Source organism: Poecilia reticulata, chromosome 4 (assembly GCF_904066995.2).
Source record: "Poecilia reticulata chromosome 4, P_reticulata-male-v2, whole genome shotgun sequence".
NCBI lineage: Eukaryota > Metazoa > Chordata > Actinopteri > Cyprinodontiformes > Poeciliidae > Poecilia > Poecilia reticulata.
This window is the reverse complement of record NC_088833.1, coordinates 8390217-8411401: the sequence shown is the minus strand read 5'-3', so window position 1 is coordinate 8411401 and position 21185 is coordinate 8390217. Positions and strand designations below refer to the sequence as shown.

The window sequence follows — 21185 nt, the reverse complement described above, 5'->3', positions numbered from 1 at the left end:
AGACAAGAAAGATTAAGACAAAAAGAATAAAATAAAGTGACGTTCCTACTGAGTAAATCTCCGAAATTCAATGAAATGAAGCAGAAGAAACCAAAAGCTCATGTTTGTATCCAACTTACTAAGTAAGTACAAAATACTTTTACTCCATAACTTGTTTTGGCATCAACTTATGGATACTTTTTAAACATATGTGTGTTTAGACTGGCAAACCAAATCAATCACTTGCAGGATTTAGGATTTGGTGTTAGGATTAAATGTCCTTTTCTTTCATCAAATTTCAGAAATGTTTCCCCGGATAATCTATAATCTACCAGGGGAATTACAGAGTGTTGTAGATGAGAGGTAACTAAAATATAAAAACAGAAGTATAAGAAATATTCAATGAAAAACCTTAAAAAATCCAGTTGAAACGAGTCTGAAACAAAAATATCGGATATGTGAGCCAGACATTACCTGCTGTTCTAATCACTTTGTCTTCAAACTCTGAAACTCCCTGAGGATCAGCTGAAGGAGGTCAGAAAGGTCAGACAGCAACTAATCACCAAGCAGAAGGAGAAAAGAGGAGAGGTTCGCTGTCGGGAAAACTGTCTGCACACGAGGAAATGTCACGATGCGCAGTGCAGTAGAAAGCCTTATTTCATTTGTGATGGAACTGATGATACTTTTTACCATTTACTTACTGATTATAGCTGCTGTGTTTTGGTATTTCTGTGTTTTTCCATTAAATAAGTTTCCAGATAATGTTTATATGTGATAGTATAAGCGAGCTGAAGACATCTTGGGTAAAATGATTGATCTTAAAGGACAGACGTGTGTGAATGTAGTTTGTACCCCTGTTTGACCCTGAACCCATGAATAACTGACAAGGAAAAATTTGAGCTTCTCCTGAAATCTCTGTGCTGCCATAAAGTCAACCCCTCCAGGAGGCGAGGGACGGTTCATGAGGTCGGATCAGGACCTCATGAACCATCTCTGTGGTCCATCTGGCAGTAGAGATCAGACTTTGGTGGGTCTTTTTCTTGCTGTAACTATAAAACGATGTGATGTGACTGCGGTCAATGAGACGGGTCTTTGCCTTCAAATAAAGAAACTTAAAGGCAAAGATTAATCTCTCTCTTATTATTTAAACTGATCCTCATTCTTTGATAAATGAAATTTCCATAACAGCAGCTTAGTATTCAGATATGAACCAAATGCAGCTCAAACACTGAAAAATCCACACTTCTGAAGCATCTCCAACACCAAATAAGAGGTAAATAAAACTTAAAGAGGTCCACACATGTTAGAAATTATTAATGCAACATTCATAAGATGTGGACCCTATTACAACAGATTTAGGATTAATATTCTACATTTTCCTCCTTCAGAAGGCGCAAACCGAAACCAGATTTAAGTATTTTATACCTTAATTTAATCACGTGATCAACAACCAGCCTTCACAGCAGCAGCAGTTTGTGTTTAACATAAAGTCTAATGCAGCTTTGATTCTGTTTGGAATAAATGAAAACGTAAATTATTAGTGTAATCAAACATTAACAGCATCTTGAGGCAAAATGGGATTTGGTTTGAGTTCTGATTGTGAAAGGAAAACGCTCCAGATGGGGAGAAAGGAGTGGCTGCAGGAGGGCGAGGGAAACCGTTTTATAAGGTTTCGAAAAAGTTACATTTATTACAGATGGAGAACTTTGAGTAAAACTTGCTCTCAGTGTTTCTTAAAACCAAAACATATTACAAATTCCCAATAAGAGCTCAAACCTTTTGGGACAAAATCAAACATTCAGTGAAGGGCTGTGCAATAAATCAATAACAATATATATCGCAATAGAGAGCGATCAATATCAGTAGATAATACATCAGACAGAATATTCAATAATTTCACTGAAATCCAATCCAAAACTGCAATGCATTCTGGGAAGTGCAGGCAGATGAACGGCTTTAGCCGGTCAACCTCTCACAGCTAGCTTAGTGCGGTTCGTGGAATCTACTCACTCACTCTTGGTTACCTAGCAACAACCTGCTGAGTAACTCTGTGGTTACCTAGCAACAACCTGCTGAGTAACTCTGTGGTTACCTAGCAACAACCTGCTGAGTAACTCTGTGGTTACCTAGCAACAACCTGCTGAGTAACTCTGTGGTTACCTAGCAACAACTTATGAAGTAACTAGTGCAGCAGCAGTTTGAGGTTTCACTGCTGTGCCTCCAAGCTGCTTAAAAATAAGCAGTTTTCAGTGAAAACTGAGGATAAAACAGAAAAGGTAATATTTCAGATAAAGACAAAACACTAATAAATTATTATCGGTTAGTTGTTATTTTGTGATATGTTTTTCAGTCAAATCATCCAGCCCTAATTCTAATCTAATCTGTAAAGCGATTTATATTTTTGGCTAGTTTTTATTTTAAACCATATCTAAAAATCCATAGTTTACATCAATATGTCAGTTAATCAGTTTGTGTCAACCACAAATTACATTTTTTGCTCACTCCTCTTCTCTGCTCGGTTTTGTTTCATTTTCATGTTGCCTAAAGATTTTTTTGTTTGTGTTCTGCCTAGATTTCCTAATTTTACCACAAAGCAAAACAAACCGGTGAGGAAGGGCGATTTGAAGAAGCAGATTTCTGCTTCTCTTCGTCGACCGGGCTGTGGTTCTTTAACAAAGTCGGGTCCGGTCACGTTGTGACTAAGCACCGCAGTGATTCCCTTTGACTCACGGCTCCAGCAGATGTGCATCGACGGGATGAATCAGTGGCATTATGCCTGCCGCCCCCTGCTTGCTCCTGATTTGAATTTGTTGTGTTTACATCTCATATTACCAAACTAAACCAATTATGGATATTACAAATGTGTTATATTTGTGTGAGGTGACAAAGGGAGATGAAGAGGAAGAAGAGTGTGGCTGCTGCAGTAAAGCTGCAGGTAAATACAGTGACATTAAAGCATCTAGACATTTTAATATAGATTTACAGGTGTATAGTGAATAGATGATTATAATATGATTTAATCATCATTATTGCATGTTTTTCTCCCCATTATATCTGAGGTTTTAAAAGCGGAGACGTGTTGTTAAGGTTTCTGCCTCTATTTCTCCTCCGGATTTGCTCAGATCAGGTCTTTCTGACCTTGGCTTTGGGTGCTTTCAGACTGCAGGGTCCTTTTTATGGTTCCAGCTGAGACGAGACTGAAATGGGAAATGAAGGAGTTCATTACAGTAAAAGAACAAAACTGTCTATAACAGTGGGCTCAATCCTGAATCCACTGTTTTTATGTATTAGATGCATCTTTGCTCCACTGCATCTATGTTAAATAAATGCATTACATGATATTAAGTTCTGATAATCACAAATTTACTAAAGGCTAAGGGCCCACACCTTCTGCACACCTGAAACATACAGGACAGTGGGCCCTGAAGAACAGGACTGAGAGCCATGACAAAGAAACCATGACAAAGAAAAGCTAACTGAGAAAATGAGGAACCTAAAGATGTTTTCACAGTCCAATAGTCCAGTAGACTCGGTTCGATTGGGGACCAAAGTTGCAACATTTGTTACATTTTTCAGCTGCTGTGGTCTCCTTTTACATGGCACGAACCCAAATAATTGAAAAGCTGTTCCCCTCCTCGCCTGTGGGGGCACTGCACCGAGAACCACTGAAGAAAACATCACAAAAAAGTCAGAAGAAAACACCAAACACAATTTATTTCTTCACAAAATGTAAAGAAAAGTAGAGTGGTGTTAGTTTTTACCAATTGTACGATTTCTCTTTAGTCTTTAAAAGACAATGAGCCATTTCTCCCGCTAGCGTTAGACTCAAACATTTGCTTTGGTTGTTTTTACCCAGAATGCCCTGCGCTACAGTTCGCTTCTGGTCCACCTGACATTCAATATGAATTCGAACTGCACCAGAGTTATTTAGATAGATAGCTAGGAAATGTATTCATTTAATTAAAAACAAAGAAGAAATACACCAAAAGAAATCAGTTTATGAGCAAAATCCCATATTTTTTTCTGATAAATGAATGCGTCACATAAAAAAAACTAACAGGTTGCAATTGTGGCAAATGTAATTAAAGAAAGCTAGACACTTTTAGTATAAATGATCTGGTAACTACAAATTAGATTAATTAAACTTAAATAGAGAAGGACACACCAACACATCTGTTTTGTCAGTTTGAAGAGGTTTTAGAAACGGTGGCATCGCAGCTGTGCAGTGATACTTTAAGGGAAAAGTGAAACGATTTAATGTACAACGGCAAAGTCAGAGTCTGAGTTTGTGAAAAGGAAAAGATCACAATCAGCACAAGGTCACAAAAATAGTCTTTTATCACCAGCCGCCTCGTTCTCTGAAGCCTTTCCACGACATTTTACTTCAGGAGGTCTTTCTGTGACGGAGGGCAAGTCAACGACTCGATCTAACCAGCTGAAATCACATTTTAGGAATAAACTTGGGACAAATGGGAAATACACGTTCTGATGTAGAAATTCAATATAAATCATTAAACATTGATCTTTACACATTTTCAAATTGAAATTACACGTTTGAATTTCAACTATAAATAAAACTAGTGATTAAAAATACTACTATGATGAGGAAGGGTTGAATATGGATCAGGCATGTTCAACAAAAAGATGGACGGACAAACTTTAGGCGGGATAAATCCTACAAATTAAAATGTTCTTCTAAAATTTTCATTTTAATTTTGGCTTTGTACCTAACAAGACCGAAGATTTGTGACCCCGTAAGTGTCACAAATCTAATCTAATCTAGGGCCGAAACGATTAATCAGATTAATCAATAAGAATTGATTATTGAGATAATTGTCAACTAATTTAATCAAATAATTATTAACTGAAGTGTACAGACTCAAAAAATCTGATAAAGCAACATACTTAGAGCAGTAGTTGAGCTAAAACTGTACAAAACATTTATACATTTTGTATTTAAGATAAAAATAAATTTATCTCTAAATATGTTTCAGCAAAAACTCCTCAAGTGGATTAGCTATAGCTTCGCCTGGTTCAAATTCACTGAAGGATGTTTTTGCATTTTAGGCCATAAAATGTTTTTCATTTTCAAAAAAGGAACAGAAATATTTATTTGCATCTTCTAACATGTTTCTAATATTGTCTTAGAAAAGGCTTAAGTGGAAAGTCTATACAATCTCTTTTTATCCGATTAATCATCAGAATAATAATCGTTAGTTGCAGTCCTAATCTAATCTTTAACGTGGTTTATACCTTTGGTTAGTTTTGTTATTATTTTAAACCAAGTCTAAAAATCCACAGTTTACATCAATACTTCAGTTTATTGTCTTGTCAACCATTAAATTATTTTTTCTCGTTTTAACGTCCAACCAACAAACTCTTTTTTTTTTCTTTGATTCCTTCTACTACATTTCCATGCTGTCAAAATCATTTTCTTTTGTTACTTTGACATTTTGAGCTACTGTTATTCTGTTTTACATCTGATTTTGCAGAGCGTTCAGCTTCCTCATCCCTGAAACTAACACAGATTGAGTCCAACTCAATCAGAGGAGACACAACCATGTAATGATGCAACAGCAAGCTTGGGGGCTGTTGGCACAGGTGTGTGCCATCTGACGGCTCTCTCCAGTGCCAGAAAAGACAAACAAGGGTGACACGCAATTTTTTCTGATATTCTACCACTTTAAAAAAGCAGGAAAACAAATCAAACAGGACTCGGGATTGGACCAATAATGAGAGCGAGGTCAGGAAAAGTGTAAGGACAGAAATCTCTGTTTGGTTTGGAGCGGATTGTGCAGTACATCATGCAGGTTTACAGAGAGCTGCAGCATTCACAACGCCGACCCGCTGTGCCATGACCGACTCAGAGGCCGCAGTTTCCACATGGAGGAAAAGTGCTTTACTCATCTACTTCAGCGCTCGATAACTAAGCCGCTGCGCTGTTGCTGCCAGATGGATCAGAAACTCTATTTTCTGTCTTTACAAGCTACTCAGACATGCATGTGAGGCTCACGACCCGCATTGAAGCCAAAACAGCCCAGAGAGTTTCTGTAAATAATGACAATCAGCTTTGATCACGTTAGAGGTTCCCGCTTGCTGTTGGTTGGGACATTAGATCTGTAGGGCAAATTAAATCATCCGCAGTAAATATTTACACATTTTCATGACATTTTGGATCAGGAGAGACAGAAATTATTTTAGATTAATTCTTTGTGTTTCGTCACAGTTGAGATATGAAGCTTTTAACTCACCAGGAATCCGTTCTTATGATTCGCTACACATTTTCAAATATGGTGACAGGAGCGCGCTGTTTGGGAAGGACAGCGGCAGGAAGATAATCCTGCAAATGTCACTCCAGATGTCCATTTTCTGACTCCTGTCCGTCAAGCCTCTCATGTGGCTGACATTGTCTCTAAAAATAATGTGGGAAGTGGGAACAGATTTTGCTGAGGTTTGTAAGTTGGCAGATATACAACTCAAAATAAAAGTGGATAAAGTTTTAGGATAATTCTCAGCTTATGTTCCTGCATGATTTTTCTCTCTTCCACTGATGATGGAGACGAGAACAGAAAAATGGAAGACAATCTGACTTCAGTTTAATCTGATTAGACAAAATATAACAAACCTGCATCTTGTTAAAGTATTGGTCTATTGGGAACTTTTTTGGCAAAAAAATATGCTACTTTTTTTGTTCCAAGCCCCAGCAGAAGATGATTTGCAAGCGAGCAGAGAGGTTTGCAAGCACGGAGTTAAATCCAGTTTTGAGTGCAAAGAGAAAGGTTTGAGGAATCACAGTGAATATTTGAAAGCGAGAAGAAGGTTTTAGTACAAGCATTGAGAAGAAAGACATAAAATCCTGATTTGAAACTGAAAAAGTGCTCTCAGATTATGGCAGGAAATATGCCCCATAGAAAAGTAGACTATATGCTAAAAAAATTATGTTTATAAATGCTTATTGTGCTTACAAGGTAGTCTGAAATCTACAACTCTAGATGAAATATGTAGGTGGAAAGATTTGGTTCAGCATTTCGCAAGAAACCCGTAGATTTTGTTTCCTTCTAACTCTTAATTAATGAATAATATACAGTTATTAATGAATCATAAAGTGTTTAGAGGTGAATTAATAACATATCAATGAACTAATTGCCTTTTGTTCAGTACGATTTGCTTCTATTGTCTATACAGTTCAAGTTTGTGACCAACATGGGGTTCTTCTTTTGCATTTTCACATCTCATCAGGACATAATTTTAGTCGCATCAAGGCTGCTATTTCAAGAAGAAAGAGTTTTTAGACATTTTAATATTAACTGTTAAAATTGTGAAAATTAGAGCACGATTTTTACAATCAATTACATTTTTTGTGTTTCCATACTTATCCTAACTTGGAGAATTTTAAAACTTCCAAATTTTTTCAGCTGTCTTACAAAATTGTTCATCTTTTGTCAAACTAAGAAATCAGAATAAATTGTTCTCAACCTGATTCTTACATGTTAGCTTAGAAGAAATATGCAGAATATTTTCACATGAGGGTCATGATGACATATCAGACTCTAGGTGGAATCATGACGCTTGCAGCAGCAACTCTTTGACGGAAACTGACTCCTTTCTGACTGATTTCCTGGGCAGTGTGAGCGCGGTTCAGCATGAGCGTCACCATCTGCTGAAGGCGAAAACACAAAGCCTGGAAGGGCAACAAAATAAATGCTCCTCTACATCACAAAGCATCTCTGGCTTCAAGCAAACAGTTTCATTATGTGTCGGGAAGAAAGGCCATCTGCATAAGAAACGCTGTGGAGGCTTCAGAGGAAGACGCTCACAGGAGCAAATGGCTGCACATTTCTATTTTTGTTATCACATTAGGAAGATGCATTGAGAACTAATGCGATGAATTTGCATAAAAAATATGTATCAGCGTTAAATTACACGGCACTTTTACACCGGGGACGAGTCTGTAGGTGAAAACAGTGAGCAGATTTAAGGGTGATTGTGGGCAGATTATGTCTTGGTTCTGAATAATTACAAGCTGTTTGTTTTCTGCTGCTTTCTAATTCATTCGTTTCTGGGCTCCAACAGAAATTCAATCAAACTCTGGTGAACCCGGTGAGCATGTTTCCCAGAAGAACCTCTTTAAAAGTTTCCCTGCACGTGTCTGACATCCCCAACTGCTCAAACTTCAATGTTTGGAGGCAGTAAAGTAACGATAAATAGTGGTGTCAGTGCATCGTTTATTTTATGATTCATTTTAAGATCAAACTTTTGCAACAACTGTGAAATGTTGGGATTTTACCTCATGTGGATGTCATAAACACTCAAAGATTTGTCTTCTAATCTATTTAAAAACATGCTGTACGTTCAAAAACAAAAAAGTATTTCATGATGATCTCTTAAATCGAGGATGTGAAAAAGGTTTGTCATTTGGGCCAAAACTGTCAAGTCAAAGAGCTTAACAAAAATACAAACAAAAAACCTAAAACCTATATAAAAAAATTATTATTAATTGTTTTCACGAGACCAACAAAAAACTAAGTATGCAATATTTTAGTCAAGCAAAAAAAAAAAGAGTAGTTTGCACATTTCCCTTGTTAAAAGAAATGTTTCCAGCTAGCTGAAACAAATTTACTCTATTCTCAAGAGCAGGATTTGTGTTATTTTTCTGTGAAAACAACTAATTAAAAGTAAATTTGGATCTGATTTTGAATAAAGTCACTGAACAGATGAATAAACAAAGTGTAGCTATTAAAAGATAAATACTTTCAGTTGTACCTAATGTTTCACAAAGAAGATTTTAACTTGTTGGTAATAATTTTGTCCATATTAATTATAAAAAGTCTCTGTCCTAAATCCCACTCAGGGCCTCACAGAATCACTCCAGGGGCAGGAAATGGTCCCCGGGCCAAACTTTGGACAACCCCGTCTTAAAGAGCCCCATTTATCTTTTAGTTTATATCCATTCATGTAACACGGATGGAAAACATCAATCCTTTAGGAAACATGAGGCAGACGGAGACATTTCTGCAGAGCGGTTAATGTGCGCCGCTTCAAACTAAACATAAAACAGACGCAGGATATAAAACACGACAGCTTGTTTCACTGAAGAAAAAATAAAGTAACATTTGCAGCTCGAACAGCAGATCTTTATCATAAACATTTCGTGTTCAGGCTTTCATCAGGAGGAGTATCTGGGTGTTTTCCGCCTGTCTGCAGCTTGTCATGTGTCTCGGTTGTCTGGTGTCCTGACTAATTGTTAGTGGCTAACAGCTGAAACAAACCCAGCAACTCCCTGGACCTCACTGTCTTTGGGCTGACAGAGAGAAGAGGCGCAGGCTGTTACATGTTCTCTCTGTCAGAGTATAATGGACTCATGTCCCAGGCACTGGTCGCTTAAATTCACTTTTTAATTAAAATAATCTTTAAAGGTGTAAATAAAGCTATTCTGACTGTAAGATTCGTTATTCGTTAAGCTTTGAGCTGAAGGAAGATTAAATAGACCAGAAACTTTTGTCACCACAGATTAAATCTCCATCAACGTCTGCAGCTGCAACTTCAAATGTGACTTCCTTCTTTTATGTACAAAAAACATAATCTAATGATTCCTGCAGTAAAAGCATCAAAGAATTACCTGTGGTTTTTGCGTAGCACAGAATGTCCTGTATTTTGATTGGTTTCTTTTAATATAATCAGCCCAATCTCATCAGGCAACAATCAAAGCAAAACAAAAAAGTGTCTGTTGTCTGATTTAAACACACATATCCGTCAGCTGCATTTAATTTTACTGAGAAACCATCTTCTCTGCAGTGTTTACTCCATTCCCCCATTAAATGGTGTCAATTAAGTAACACAACTCGATTATAACGGCGTCCGCACAACAACTGATACATGCAGATAAATCCGATTAACCTGCAGGAACTGAACAAAACTGCACGTTACCCATTAATCCTCCCCGTTTGTGACTTTTGCTAACATGAGTCTGGTTAGATAACATTAATTTCGTCTGCGTAAAGCCCCGCCTCCTACTGACAACCTGGTAGGAAACAATTTAAAACATTATCCCTGGAAAGTACAACTCCATAGCAACAGATGTAATTTTTCAGCAGTGGAACAGGTTGCTCCTGCCAGAAGTTGACAACAAGAGCAGATTACATTTTATTTATTTAACTACTTGTCCTCTTGCTGGCCGAGGCCTCCGGTTCTTTCCAGTTTTTTCCCTCTGAGGATCATCAAGTGGCCGGAAGACGCTGCTCCTCTATTTGTTAATTCATAGTGACTCAATCTGAGGAGAAGCGATAACAATGCGCCCCATGCTGTGGAAACGGCCCAGCAGACATGGAGGTGCAGGCTGCAACATTTATGAGCCTGTTAATCTGCCTCTGGCAAAAATGTGAGGAGACACACAAAAAAGAAAATTATCAGAGATAAAACTCCCTGCATTCAATTCATTTTATCATAAAACAAGAATTAAGGGTAAATGTGTTTATAGCTTGCAGCGAGATTGTGCGACTGTCCGCCCCTCCGAGAAGAAACTGAAGATGTTCAAGTCGTTATTTTATTATCTAAATAACACCAGATCCCATCCTGAACCATTTCTGCTCCTACGTTGCTGTTCCTCTCTCAGTCGCTGGTTTGTATTAACAGCCATTACACTGATTAATTACTGCTGTTATTAAAAGAAAGAAGCGGTGAACCGATCGCTGTTTTATGGCCCATTGCTGATATTTAAAAAACTGGACTTGCTGATACAGATTTTTTTTTTCTTCTTTTATTGTGTGGTAAATATTTTCTAAAAGTTGCAAAAGTTGGTAACAATGTCATCTGTAATCTATTTTCTTTGTGTCTGAGCTGGATTTTATTTTACTTTTTAAATCAGCATAAAATAACCAATTATCCATGACGTCTTTAAAGTTTAGCCAAATAAACTGGAAGTGATGCAAGTGGTGCTGATGTTGCTAACAGGAAGACGGGCCTCAGATTAAATTCTGCTTCAGGTCCCATATAACTGCCTTGCAGCATCTTAATGGCCCTTTTCCAAATTTTAATGAGTGTTTGCCTGTGGATTCTCCAAAGCTTTTTGTAGGAACCCTGTCAGACTCACCTGCTTTAGAAAGCAGAGGTTTTCTCCGAACAAACAAACCTATCTCACACTATGGCTGGATCAGGACTGTCGCAGTTTGAGAGATAATTGGGTTTTATAGAGTCTGAGGCAGATTGGATTTTTTTTAACAACAGGTTTTCACATAATGGTGATTCTTCTGTGCCTTACTAATTCCACAAATTGATACTTTAAACACAAACATCACTTTAACCCATTGGACATTGACAGGCAATAACAACTGCTTCCTTAAAATCACACTCCCACATGTATTGATGTGCTAAAATAAACACATTTCTAAAATAGAGACTCACATATGCAGCTCTGGAAAACATTAATAAAAGAGCATTTAAAACGATCAGTCTCTCTGATTTTACTTTTTATAGATTTATGTTTGAGAAAAATGAATATTGCTCTTTTATTCTATGAATTGCTGACAACATGTCTCTGATATTCCAAGCAAAAAACTTTGAATCTAATTGCAGAAAATGAGAAATGGTCAAAATAACAAAACGATGCAGTGCTTTCAGAGCTCAAATAATGCAAAGAAAACAACCATACTGATGTTTTAACTCAGAAATCAATATTTGGTGGAATAACCAGGAGGCTTTAATGGGGTTCAGTGCAGTGGGCTCTTTATTTAAAAGCTGTACGTTTATGTCCAAAACTAAAAAGAGGAAAAATCTTCTTTCAGGCTTTTTGGACCCTTCATAAATTGCCAACCCACACACCTGTGCTGCAAATAATCTATTTCTATAAATGATTTGAGTCATCTGGAACGATACGCAAACAAGGATTGTGAGAAGCAGAAAAAACGCATTTGGGCGAGGATGAAGCGATGCCAGCGGTGTTGTCGTCGGTGGCTATGAAGCTGGCTGACTCACTGCTCTTACTCCTACCTACTGCACATCTGAGCCGGTTTGCGTTTCCTCCCATCAGCATTCAGCAGTGAGCGCAGAGCATTCGCACTCAGAGGACTCCAGGCAGCGAGAAATGACATGTGCTGGGAGCAGAGAGAAGACTGAGGGAAAACTTTTAGTGGGCAGCTGAGCAAACATGATGCAGATTTTAGGTTTATATTCCTGCTGCTTTCATTCAGTCACACAAACATTATCACGTGTATTCATTCCTTATTTCTATTTTGATGCACTTTATGAAAATTAAAGTCCGCAATAAATCATAATGGCCTTTCTGATTATCAACATTTCGAAGGATATGTTTGTTTATAGAGACTTCATAATTAATGTTATTGATGGTTTTGATTGTAAATGTTTTACTTGTTGTTTTTTATTATCACTTAAAATATCTCCCAGTTGTAGAGTTATGTTTTCTTTACTAATAGGAGAGCAAAATATTGCATTATTGTGCCATTATCAATACATTCCATGAAATATTATCATTTATCGCAATAATTACTATTTATCGTCCAGAAAAATTTATTGACAAAAATTCATACATTTGCAAAGAAGACAAGAATAGAAATCCAAACAAACTGAATATTTTTATTATCTTACTATTTTCTCACTGCCGCTTCCTTCTTTGAACTGAACATTAAGTTGCATTTTTTTTAAGTTGTAACTGATCTACTTTCCTTTCCTGTTCTGTTTTTAAAGCCAAGAGATGACACATTTCAGACATTTGTGTAAACCCCAAAGCAACCTAAAATCATGAATGACGAATGAACAAGGCCAGAGTAAATCACCAAGTCACAGCGATGAATGAAGCAGCAGTTCCTTCAAAACATAAAGATTATTGTATTTCAGAGGTGAATCATAGTTCTTGACGTTTTACAGTGCCATTACAAGCCTACTGAAATGCTTAATTTGAGATGTATAAATAGTAGGCCTGTCATAATAAACTGTCAGAGAATATATTGCAATTAACGATAATATTGTTGTTTTGAAACCGTTTTGAATGACGTCTACCTGCTTAACTGATTACTGCAACAGCGTCTTCACAGGTCTGACTAATAAATCAATCAAACAGCTGCAGCTGATCCAGATGCTGCTGCTCGTGTTCTCACTAAAACCAGGAAGATAGAGCACATAACACCAGTTTTAAAGTCCCTACATTGGCTCCCTGCAGCTCAAAGAATAGACTTTAAAATACTGATGTTAGTTTATAAATCACTGAACGGTTTAGCACCACAATACATTAAAGATCTGTTATTGTTGTACCAACCGTCTAGACCCCTCAGATCTTCTGGTTCTGGTCTGCTCTGCATCCCCAGAACCAGAACCAAACGAGGAGAAGCAGCATTCAGCTTCTATGCACCACAAATTTGGAACAAACTTCCAGAAAACTGTAAAACAGCTGAAACACTGGGTGCCTTTAAATCTCAACTTAAAACCCACCTGTTTAGAGTTGCTTATGGCTAAATTAGGGTTAGAGTGCGGGTTATGAAGTCTTCGATGTTTTTATCTTTACTTTTCATCTAGTTATTAACTTATTTTTATTTCTCTTTCACACTGTTTATGTAAAGCCCCCCGGAAAACGTCCCAGTTAAACAAATCTATATCTAGAGGTGTGAGAATCCTTGTTAAATGGCGTTTTAACTAAAACTCTGAGGCGTGAGAATCCTTGTTAAATGGCGTTTTAACTAAAACTCTGAGGTGTGAGAATCCTTGTTAAATGGCGTTTTAACTAAAACTCTGAGGTGTGAGAATCCTTGTTAAATGGCGTTTTAACTAAAACTCTGAGGTGTGAGAATCCTTGTTAAATGGCGTTTTAACTAAAACTCTGAGGTGTGAGAATCCTTGTTAAATGGCGTTTTAACTAAAACTCTGAGGTGAGACGTTTAACTGAAGTCCTACGAGGGGTGCCGGTTTTAATGTTTTTATCTTTTTTAACCGTTTTTTTCTTTTTCTTTTTTTAAAAAATAAATAAATAAAAATTCTTTGTCTTTCTAACTGTTTATTCACTGTCACATGCTGTTTTTATTTTAATTATGTAAAGCACTTTGAAATACACCTTGCTGCTGAAATGTGCTATACAAAAATAATTTGATTGATTGATTGATTGATTAACAGAAGTCAATCAACGGATGCGCTCCAGGAAAGCGAGATCTGGTAGACTAATATTGTTTTTATTTAGCTGACTTCAATTTACAAATGGTCACTGGGTGCTGTAGGGTCGGCTGCACAAACAGACAAGGATGCAAACCAAACATGTCATTTTATTGTATAACTTTTAACGAGGAAAAATGCGGCAGCGGCGATGGATAGCAGCCCTCGGTGTAACCACGGATTAGCAGCAAACACTTTTACAAGGTAAGAAGATTCATGTACTTAATAAGTAAGTATGACTAGAAAGATATCAAATATTGCATTATGGAGAAGGTACAAGTCTAACCATTGGTAACCATGGAGACAATGCTGCACCGTCCCGTAGCCTAGCATGTAAGAAAATATCTGGTTAGCATCTCGTCTTCTGTAGGTTTTTAATATTGCTTTGGTGTAAGGGGAAACGCTGTTTATGACATAGTGATATAAATCCTGTGGTGTGAATTCAGGCAGAGTCGGTCATTAGATCAACTCATCAGGAAGGAGGAGGTACGGGTCGGTTTGTAAGCTAGCTGTTTCTAGCTTCTTTAAAGCCCCGACCAGGTGTGTTACGTTCACAGGTAAATTTGTTCAACTTGAACAAATAGAAACCATGAATAAACTGGCAAAAACAACTTGGGGAAACACAGTGACTAGTTGCAAAGGATCTAAAGCGCTTTTCCACTCAAAGTATTTTAACTAAACCCACATTCGTCTATTCATATTTATCTGCCAATATACACTTAAAGCCTGCAGAAAAACTCCTCGGCAGGTTTGAATAAACAGGCTGGGGTCTCATCTGCAACAATGCAGGTGCTTCCTCTGTCTGACGTGGAGAAAAAGGAGATTTACTGATCTGTCTACGTTTTGGACCTGACCTGTAGTCATGAAATATGGATGATGACAGATTAAATGAACTCAGCATTGGAAGCAATTTAATATCTTCCAGAATAGAAGGAAGAACAAGTGACTTTCCCTGCTGCACCTCTTCCACTGAATTCATGAATCACACAAAACACATCTGCACACAAGGTTTCCACTGAAGCTCTGTGAAATCAGAGAAACAATCATTAATTTGTAGCTCTGGGCAAATGCAAGAAAATACTGCCTGTTTTAAAGTAAGTGTAAATCACACAAGAAGGATTTAAGTGTTAATCTAAGACATGCTGGTTTGTTAAGTGTTAAATCAATTCGTATTAATCTCCAGGAGTTCAATAAACAAACCAAATACAATCAGCCCACTTTAATGGCTGGTTGTTAGCAGAAAAGTGTGTTTTATTTCAGCTTCTCGGCGCTCCTGTTATATTTTATCACAGTCCAGGGACGCTTCGTGAGTTGGGACAAGTCACGGCATCGCTTTCTGATAGCGAGTGGCATCAGGGGAGCAGAGCTGAACTGACAGCGACTTTCATTCTGCTGCAACCAGTCACGAACATGTTTTGTTGGCTTCACAGCATTTCCTTTTTTGCAAACACTGTCCAAATTTGTCACATAATCCCAGTATTAGAGCTGAGCTACGTGACTCAACAATTGTGTTAAAGTGAAAATAGAAAAACTGTTTCTATACAGGAAGTAATGGAGTTTTGTGCCACTTCGGAGAAATCTGTTGAGCTCAATCTGTTGTGGGCGTGGCGGTGGCGCAGGGGGTAGATGGTGTGTCACGCGTTCGAGTTCCAGCCTGTTGACCTTTGCCTTATGTCTCCTGTGAAATAAAGGTCACTAGAAACCAAAATAAATCCTAAAAAATAAAACTCAATATGTTCTTTTTTTCCCTTTTACTCATTCTCTTTGCCCTACTTATCCATAAGGTGATATGACCAGAAAAACTTAAACTATAACCGCTTCATATCAGTCAATATTGCTAAATATTTTTCGTTTTTGTATTTAAATATCTGAAATACTGCCAGACTGGTGGCATGACATTTCCTGTTTTATCCAGTTTTCACTCCACACCATTGTTTTTATTTTATTTTTTTAAGTAGTTATGAGGCATAAACTGCTGCTGTGACAGTTACTCAAAAGGTTGTTGCTAGGTAACCAGAGAGTGAGTGAGTTGCTAGGTACCCAAAATGTGAGTTAGTTGATTCCACCAGCCTTGCTTTGCTGGCCTTGAGAGTTTGAGCAGCTAAAGTCTTTCCTCTGCCTACATCTCCCAGAATGCTGTGCGGCTCTGGAGTCCGGTGAATATTCTATATACTGAATATTCTGTCAGATATTCAGTATATAGAATATTTGTTTGTAAACACAGCGGATGAGCGCGCAAACTTGACTGCAGAAAGGCCCGAGCCTGCCTTTAAACGCTCACTGGTTACCGTGGTTACAAGCTTTTATCTTGGTGTTTTAAGAGTAGCTAGCATGTTGTCATGTTGTCTACAACTATTTAACACAATGTGATAAATTAAGTTATGCTAACAAATAGACATTAGCCTTAAAAGACGAGAGAAAACGGCACAAACATCGGACATTACAAGATTATCAGCTCTCAATGAGATATGTTAAGATATATTTAGAGTACAAAGAATGAAAAAAATACATTAATTTCTTCCTAGTTTGATCACAATCAAAGGGAAAATAAAGATGTAGCTGCATCCATCAAGGCAGGTGATAAACTAAGCCTTCAGAAATTAAAAATGCAGCAGATTGAGGGAGACAGTGGAGGTACAGAATCAATGCACTAAAAATAGAACCTCTCTCAACTGCAGGTGCCACAGAGCTTCATGTCGTAAATTATTTTATTAGCCTAATTGTAAATAGTTTAAATAGTTAGAATAATGTATTCATGCCTGGGTTCTGAAGGCAACATGCGCAGTAGAGTTTCCTGCTGACGCAACGTGACGTCAACTGATAATCCCTGTGTAGCTAGTTTTCATGTGACATCACACCTCTGGGAATTTTGTAGCTGGCAGCCATCTTGGTAGGTATCCAAGTTCTCCCTCTGGAGAAAAGTTCAGTAGCTTCAAATGCAGAACTTGTTTCATCCCTCTTGCCATAAGGATACTAAATTCCCATTAATTTAATATTTTATTGTATATATATTTATACTAATACTTTTATTATTACTTGTTACAATTGAATGACAATAAAATCTGTCTGTCTATCTGTGTCGAACTGTCATGGCAGTTGCTACGGAGTTGCTATGACAGCAGTAAACAAGTCACAAGCTTAAAACTATCTCTTGCCCCATTCCTATATAACCTGCAAACAATATAAGTACATTACAACTATTAAGTCTATCTTCTTCCTGTTTGTGTGATTTAAGCTTTGTGCTGCGTTTGTCTATCAAGATGGTGGTTCAGTGGTGTGGATCACTTCCGGTACAGACTTGTGGGAAATATTTATTGATTTTGATCATGTTCCATCACGTGTCACACATTATGTTATGATAAACCTTGTTATTGATTTATTGCCCAGCCCTACTTATCTGTCAAATTTTGCTTGGTTTTAGAACGGAGGTAGAACACAAAACTCCACAGTTTCTCTCCTCTGGCAGCCTTTGTGTGCAAACAGGTAAGAAGAGAGAGTCGGCGCCTTGCCACAGCCTGACAGATGAGGGTTACAGAGGAGTTTGCTGTGAGCCAAACAATCCCTCCATCATTCGTCAAAGTGTGACGACCTGAACACAAAGTCGAGCCTGGAGAGCAGGAGACTCCCACTCCATCACACGGCTTCGCTTCTTGGCCTTTTTACACCAAAACAAAACAAGTAGCATCATTTGATCCAGTAACTGCACATTTTCTAAGCTAATGAAAACATTAAAGAATGTAGATTAATTAACCCAAACGGTTGCTTTGAAAAAGAAACTGCACAACAGGTCAGCGATAGCATGAAAATTAGAAACGGCACAATCTCTCATAAAGCTCCTCACAACACGCATAGAGGATAAAATATTCTCGACGATACAAGCTGTTGGGCATAATTTGTGCCAATGTCTCCTCAAGACCAGCTCAGTGTCCACTGGGGATAAAATAGAGTGTGGAGTAATCGACTGTGAGAGCGAAACATGAGAAGTTGTCCCTGTGAAATCGATGGCTTTTAAACACCAGAGACTGTTTCCATCAATGAACAAAACTCACTGCTGATGAGAGTTATGCAAATTTCTATTGATCCACATTTACAGCCGGCGAGCAAACTCTGAGGATGAAAACTAAAACAAATTAAAAGCAAATGACTAATGCATCTAAAAAGAAAAAAGAAAATTAACCATTAGGGAGCAGAACTGAGATTTACTAACGGTTTGCACATTTAAAAAAAAACTATTTTAATTGTTTTATTTGTTCAATTTAACTGTTGTTTTAAAGCAGAGTCATAAAGAGACAAAATACTGCAAACCGACTTCAGCTTCATAGCTTCAGAGCTACTGCAACATTTACTATTAAATAATCAGCTGTTGGATGTTTCTCATTTTTCCAGTCACATCCTAAAAGTAACATTATTATCAAAATATTAATTTAGTTTAAACAAATCATGACTTACAGCTACTAAGAAGAACAAAATTCAACATCTAAGAAAATTACATGAGACCAGTAAGAATAAATGTTATTAAATCACCATGTTATGGCCGAGAATGATGGGAAACATTTGATAACTGCTCAACAGACAGCTGCTGAGGTCTTCCACATGGAAGATGAGTCACATGCGGAAAGTTCAGTGGAAGAAAAAAATGAGGTAGAAAAAATAGTCAAAAAGAAACTGTTCACAAAGCTCCAAGAGTTTGGAGGAGATTTGGAAAACATGAACTGTAGTTGTCAAAAAACAGAAATAAATCACTCCTTGTGTAATGTATTAAAACTACATTACACAATGTAATGTGTAATGTAGTTTTTATCTTATTATTAAGATAAAAATCTTAATAACAAGATTTTTATGCAACATTAAAACTGAGTAATACCTTTGGTTCCACTGCTGGCACAAAAGTCTCAGCATACAATAATACTTTCTCCAAAACATTTGAACAAAATCTTTGCAAACCGTAATGAAATTTTACAAAAAAATAATTATGATATAAACTTTTCATACTGTTACACGCCCTAATAGTTACATTATGTAGCCAATCTAACAGATTCACAGAAATAACTAGAAGGAAAATAATAATTGTATATCAATAATAGCAGAGCATGGTGAGTTTGGTTCATATCCTGTACGCTGATAAAGATACTGAGTGCTTGAGGGTTACATAAAATAATTAATTCACTCCTTAATTAAAACAAACATGGCCAGAGGAAGACTGGTGCCATAAACTGCATCTGCAGGTGCACAAATAACATGAGGAAAAGAGTGAAACTGTGTCAGATTTGTTTGCAATTTAAAATAAAAAATATCATAAAATAGTTTCACAGAACTGCTAAATAGCAGTTCCCTCTTTATATTAAATACGAAACGTCAGAGGAATAAACTGGGGAACTTATGCTTAGCAGGAAAACAAAACAAAACCGTGTTTTTGATTTGAGGGTGTGAATATTTGGGGAGACCGTTCAGGGACTTCCGATGGGGGAGAAGTGTTACCGTCTCAGTGAGGATGGCCACGACATGCGGGGCTTCTTTAGTCCGGGTCTCAGCTTCTCCAGGGTCCGGTTGCGGCACAGGTAGCGCTCGGTGTCCGAGTTAAAGCGCTGTTTGATCCGTATGTGCGTCCTGGGCTGCCGCCACAGATGTTTGGGCGGCTTGGCGAGCCCGGCTCCCTCTCTGCTCAGCGTCGCGCACTCCATTTTACCGACAAAACTTCCTCTCGACTTTTCAACAAAACAAAAAACTGGTTAACTACTGCTAATTAGGCGAGGAAATTAGCGTCGGTAACAGACGTAAATAAAACACGCGCTTCAAATGTGGCAGAGCTGCGCGCGCGGCATGCTGGTGCGCTGCTGTCCACGAGCCGGAGTGCTGAAAGCACCGCGAGCCGCTCAGTCAGTCCACTTCCTGCTGCTTCTCTCCTCCCTCTGCTTCTCCTCGCATCGGTCCTTCTCCCCCTTTTATTGCTCCCTGCCTCAACCTCCGCCGCTCCCCTCCACCCGCACCGCCCGCCAGCTTCCTCCCGCCATCTCCATCTGCTTCCCCACGACTCGCTGTCCTAACTGTCAGCCTGCCAATCATGATATTACACAACAACGTGCTGTCTTTGCTGAATTTATATGAGCAGGTAAACAAACGCTGCCGTCAGCTACCGCTCAATGATCTGAAAGCTCATTTATTTCAGTCATTTCATCCTAAAAGTGGCCATACAGCTCTGGAGCCCACTGAAAACCTCCTGGTTTTTCCACCAAATATTGATGTCTGAGCTCTTCCTGAGTTAAAACATTAGTATTGTTGTTTTCTTTGCATTATTTGAGCTCTTAAAGCTCTGCATCTTTTTGTTATTTTGACCATTTCTCATTTTCTGCAAATAAAAACAAAATTTTTACTTGGAATTTCAATGACATGCTGTTGGTAGTTTATAGAGTAAAAGATCAGCGTTTATTTTACTCAAACATAAACCTATAAACAGCAAAATAAGAGAAAGGTTTTTTTTTTCCAGAGTTGTGTATGCACATGCACAAGCCAGATATTTACATACACAGAATGAAACCCTAACGCTGACTAAAGACCCAGGTGCTTAGAGTTGCCTTTGAAACATTATAAAAGAAACATTACTCAACATGTTGATTTGTAACAATACCACTTGATAATTGTTGACTGTGTGTTCGATTGTATTTTTGTGTTTTTATGATGTAAAGTTCTTTGAAATTTCTTGTTGCTGAAATGTGCTACACGAATAAACTTCATAGATTTGATTTAAAAAATGTAACCCAATACATTCATTTTAAAATAAAGTTATTCCTGATACTGACCAAATATATGTAAACTTTTAAATTCTAGGAAAGCTACAAAAGAAATTCTAAAAAATGTAATTACAAATAATTTTTATAATTCTACCAAAGCTAAAACAAGAAAAAATGTGTTGGATTTAACTTCAGACAGTGAGAAAAAAATGTGTTTAGAGTCTTTTTATTCGGTGTATGTAAATATCTGGTTTATTATAATGAAGTATTGAAGCAGCCGTTACCTCAACAAAGTACCAGCACAAACACAATATACAGTTATAAATA

At 37.6% G+C, this 21185-nt stretch overlaps 1 protein-coding gene across 3 annotated transcripts in view; it reads right to left on the bottom strand.

Annotated features, from left to right (window-relative positions):
* Positions 1-21185, bottom strand: part of pde4cb (phosphodiesterase 4C, cAMP-specific b) — a 121366-nt gene that overhangs the window by 78267 nt on the left and 21914 nt on the right. Inside the window, exon 1 of one of the 3 annotated variants that reach the window (XM_008406599.3) lies at positions 19609-20172. The exons of 1 other annotated variant lie outside the window; for it this stretch is intronic. In XM_008406599.3, coding sequence (XP_008404821.1) covers positions 19609-19811 — 203 coding nt within the window. In that variant the 5' untranslated portion in view covers positions 19812-20172. Of the gene's footprint in view, positions 1-19608; positions 20173-21185 lie in introns of those variants that run through there. One more of the 3 variants, XM_008406601.3, reaches the window with a different exon arrangement.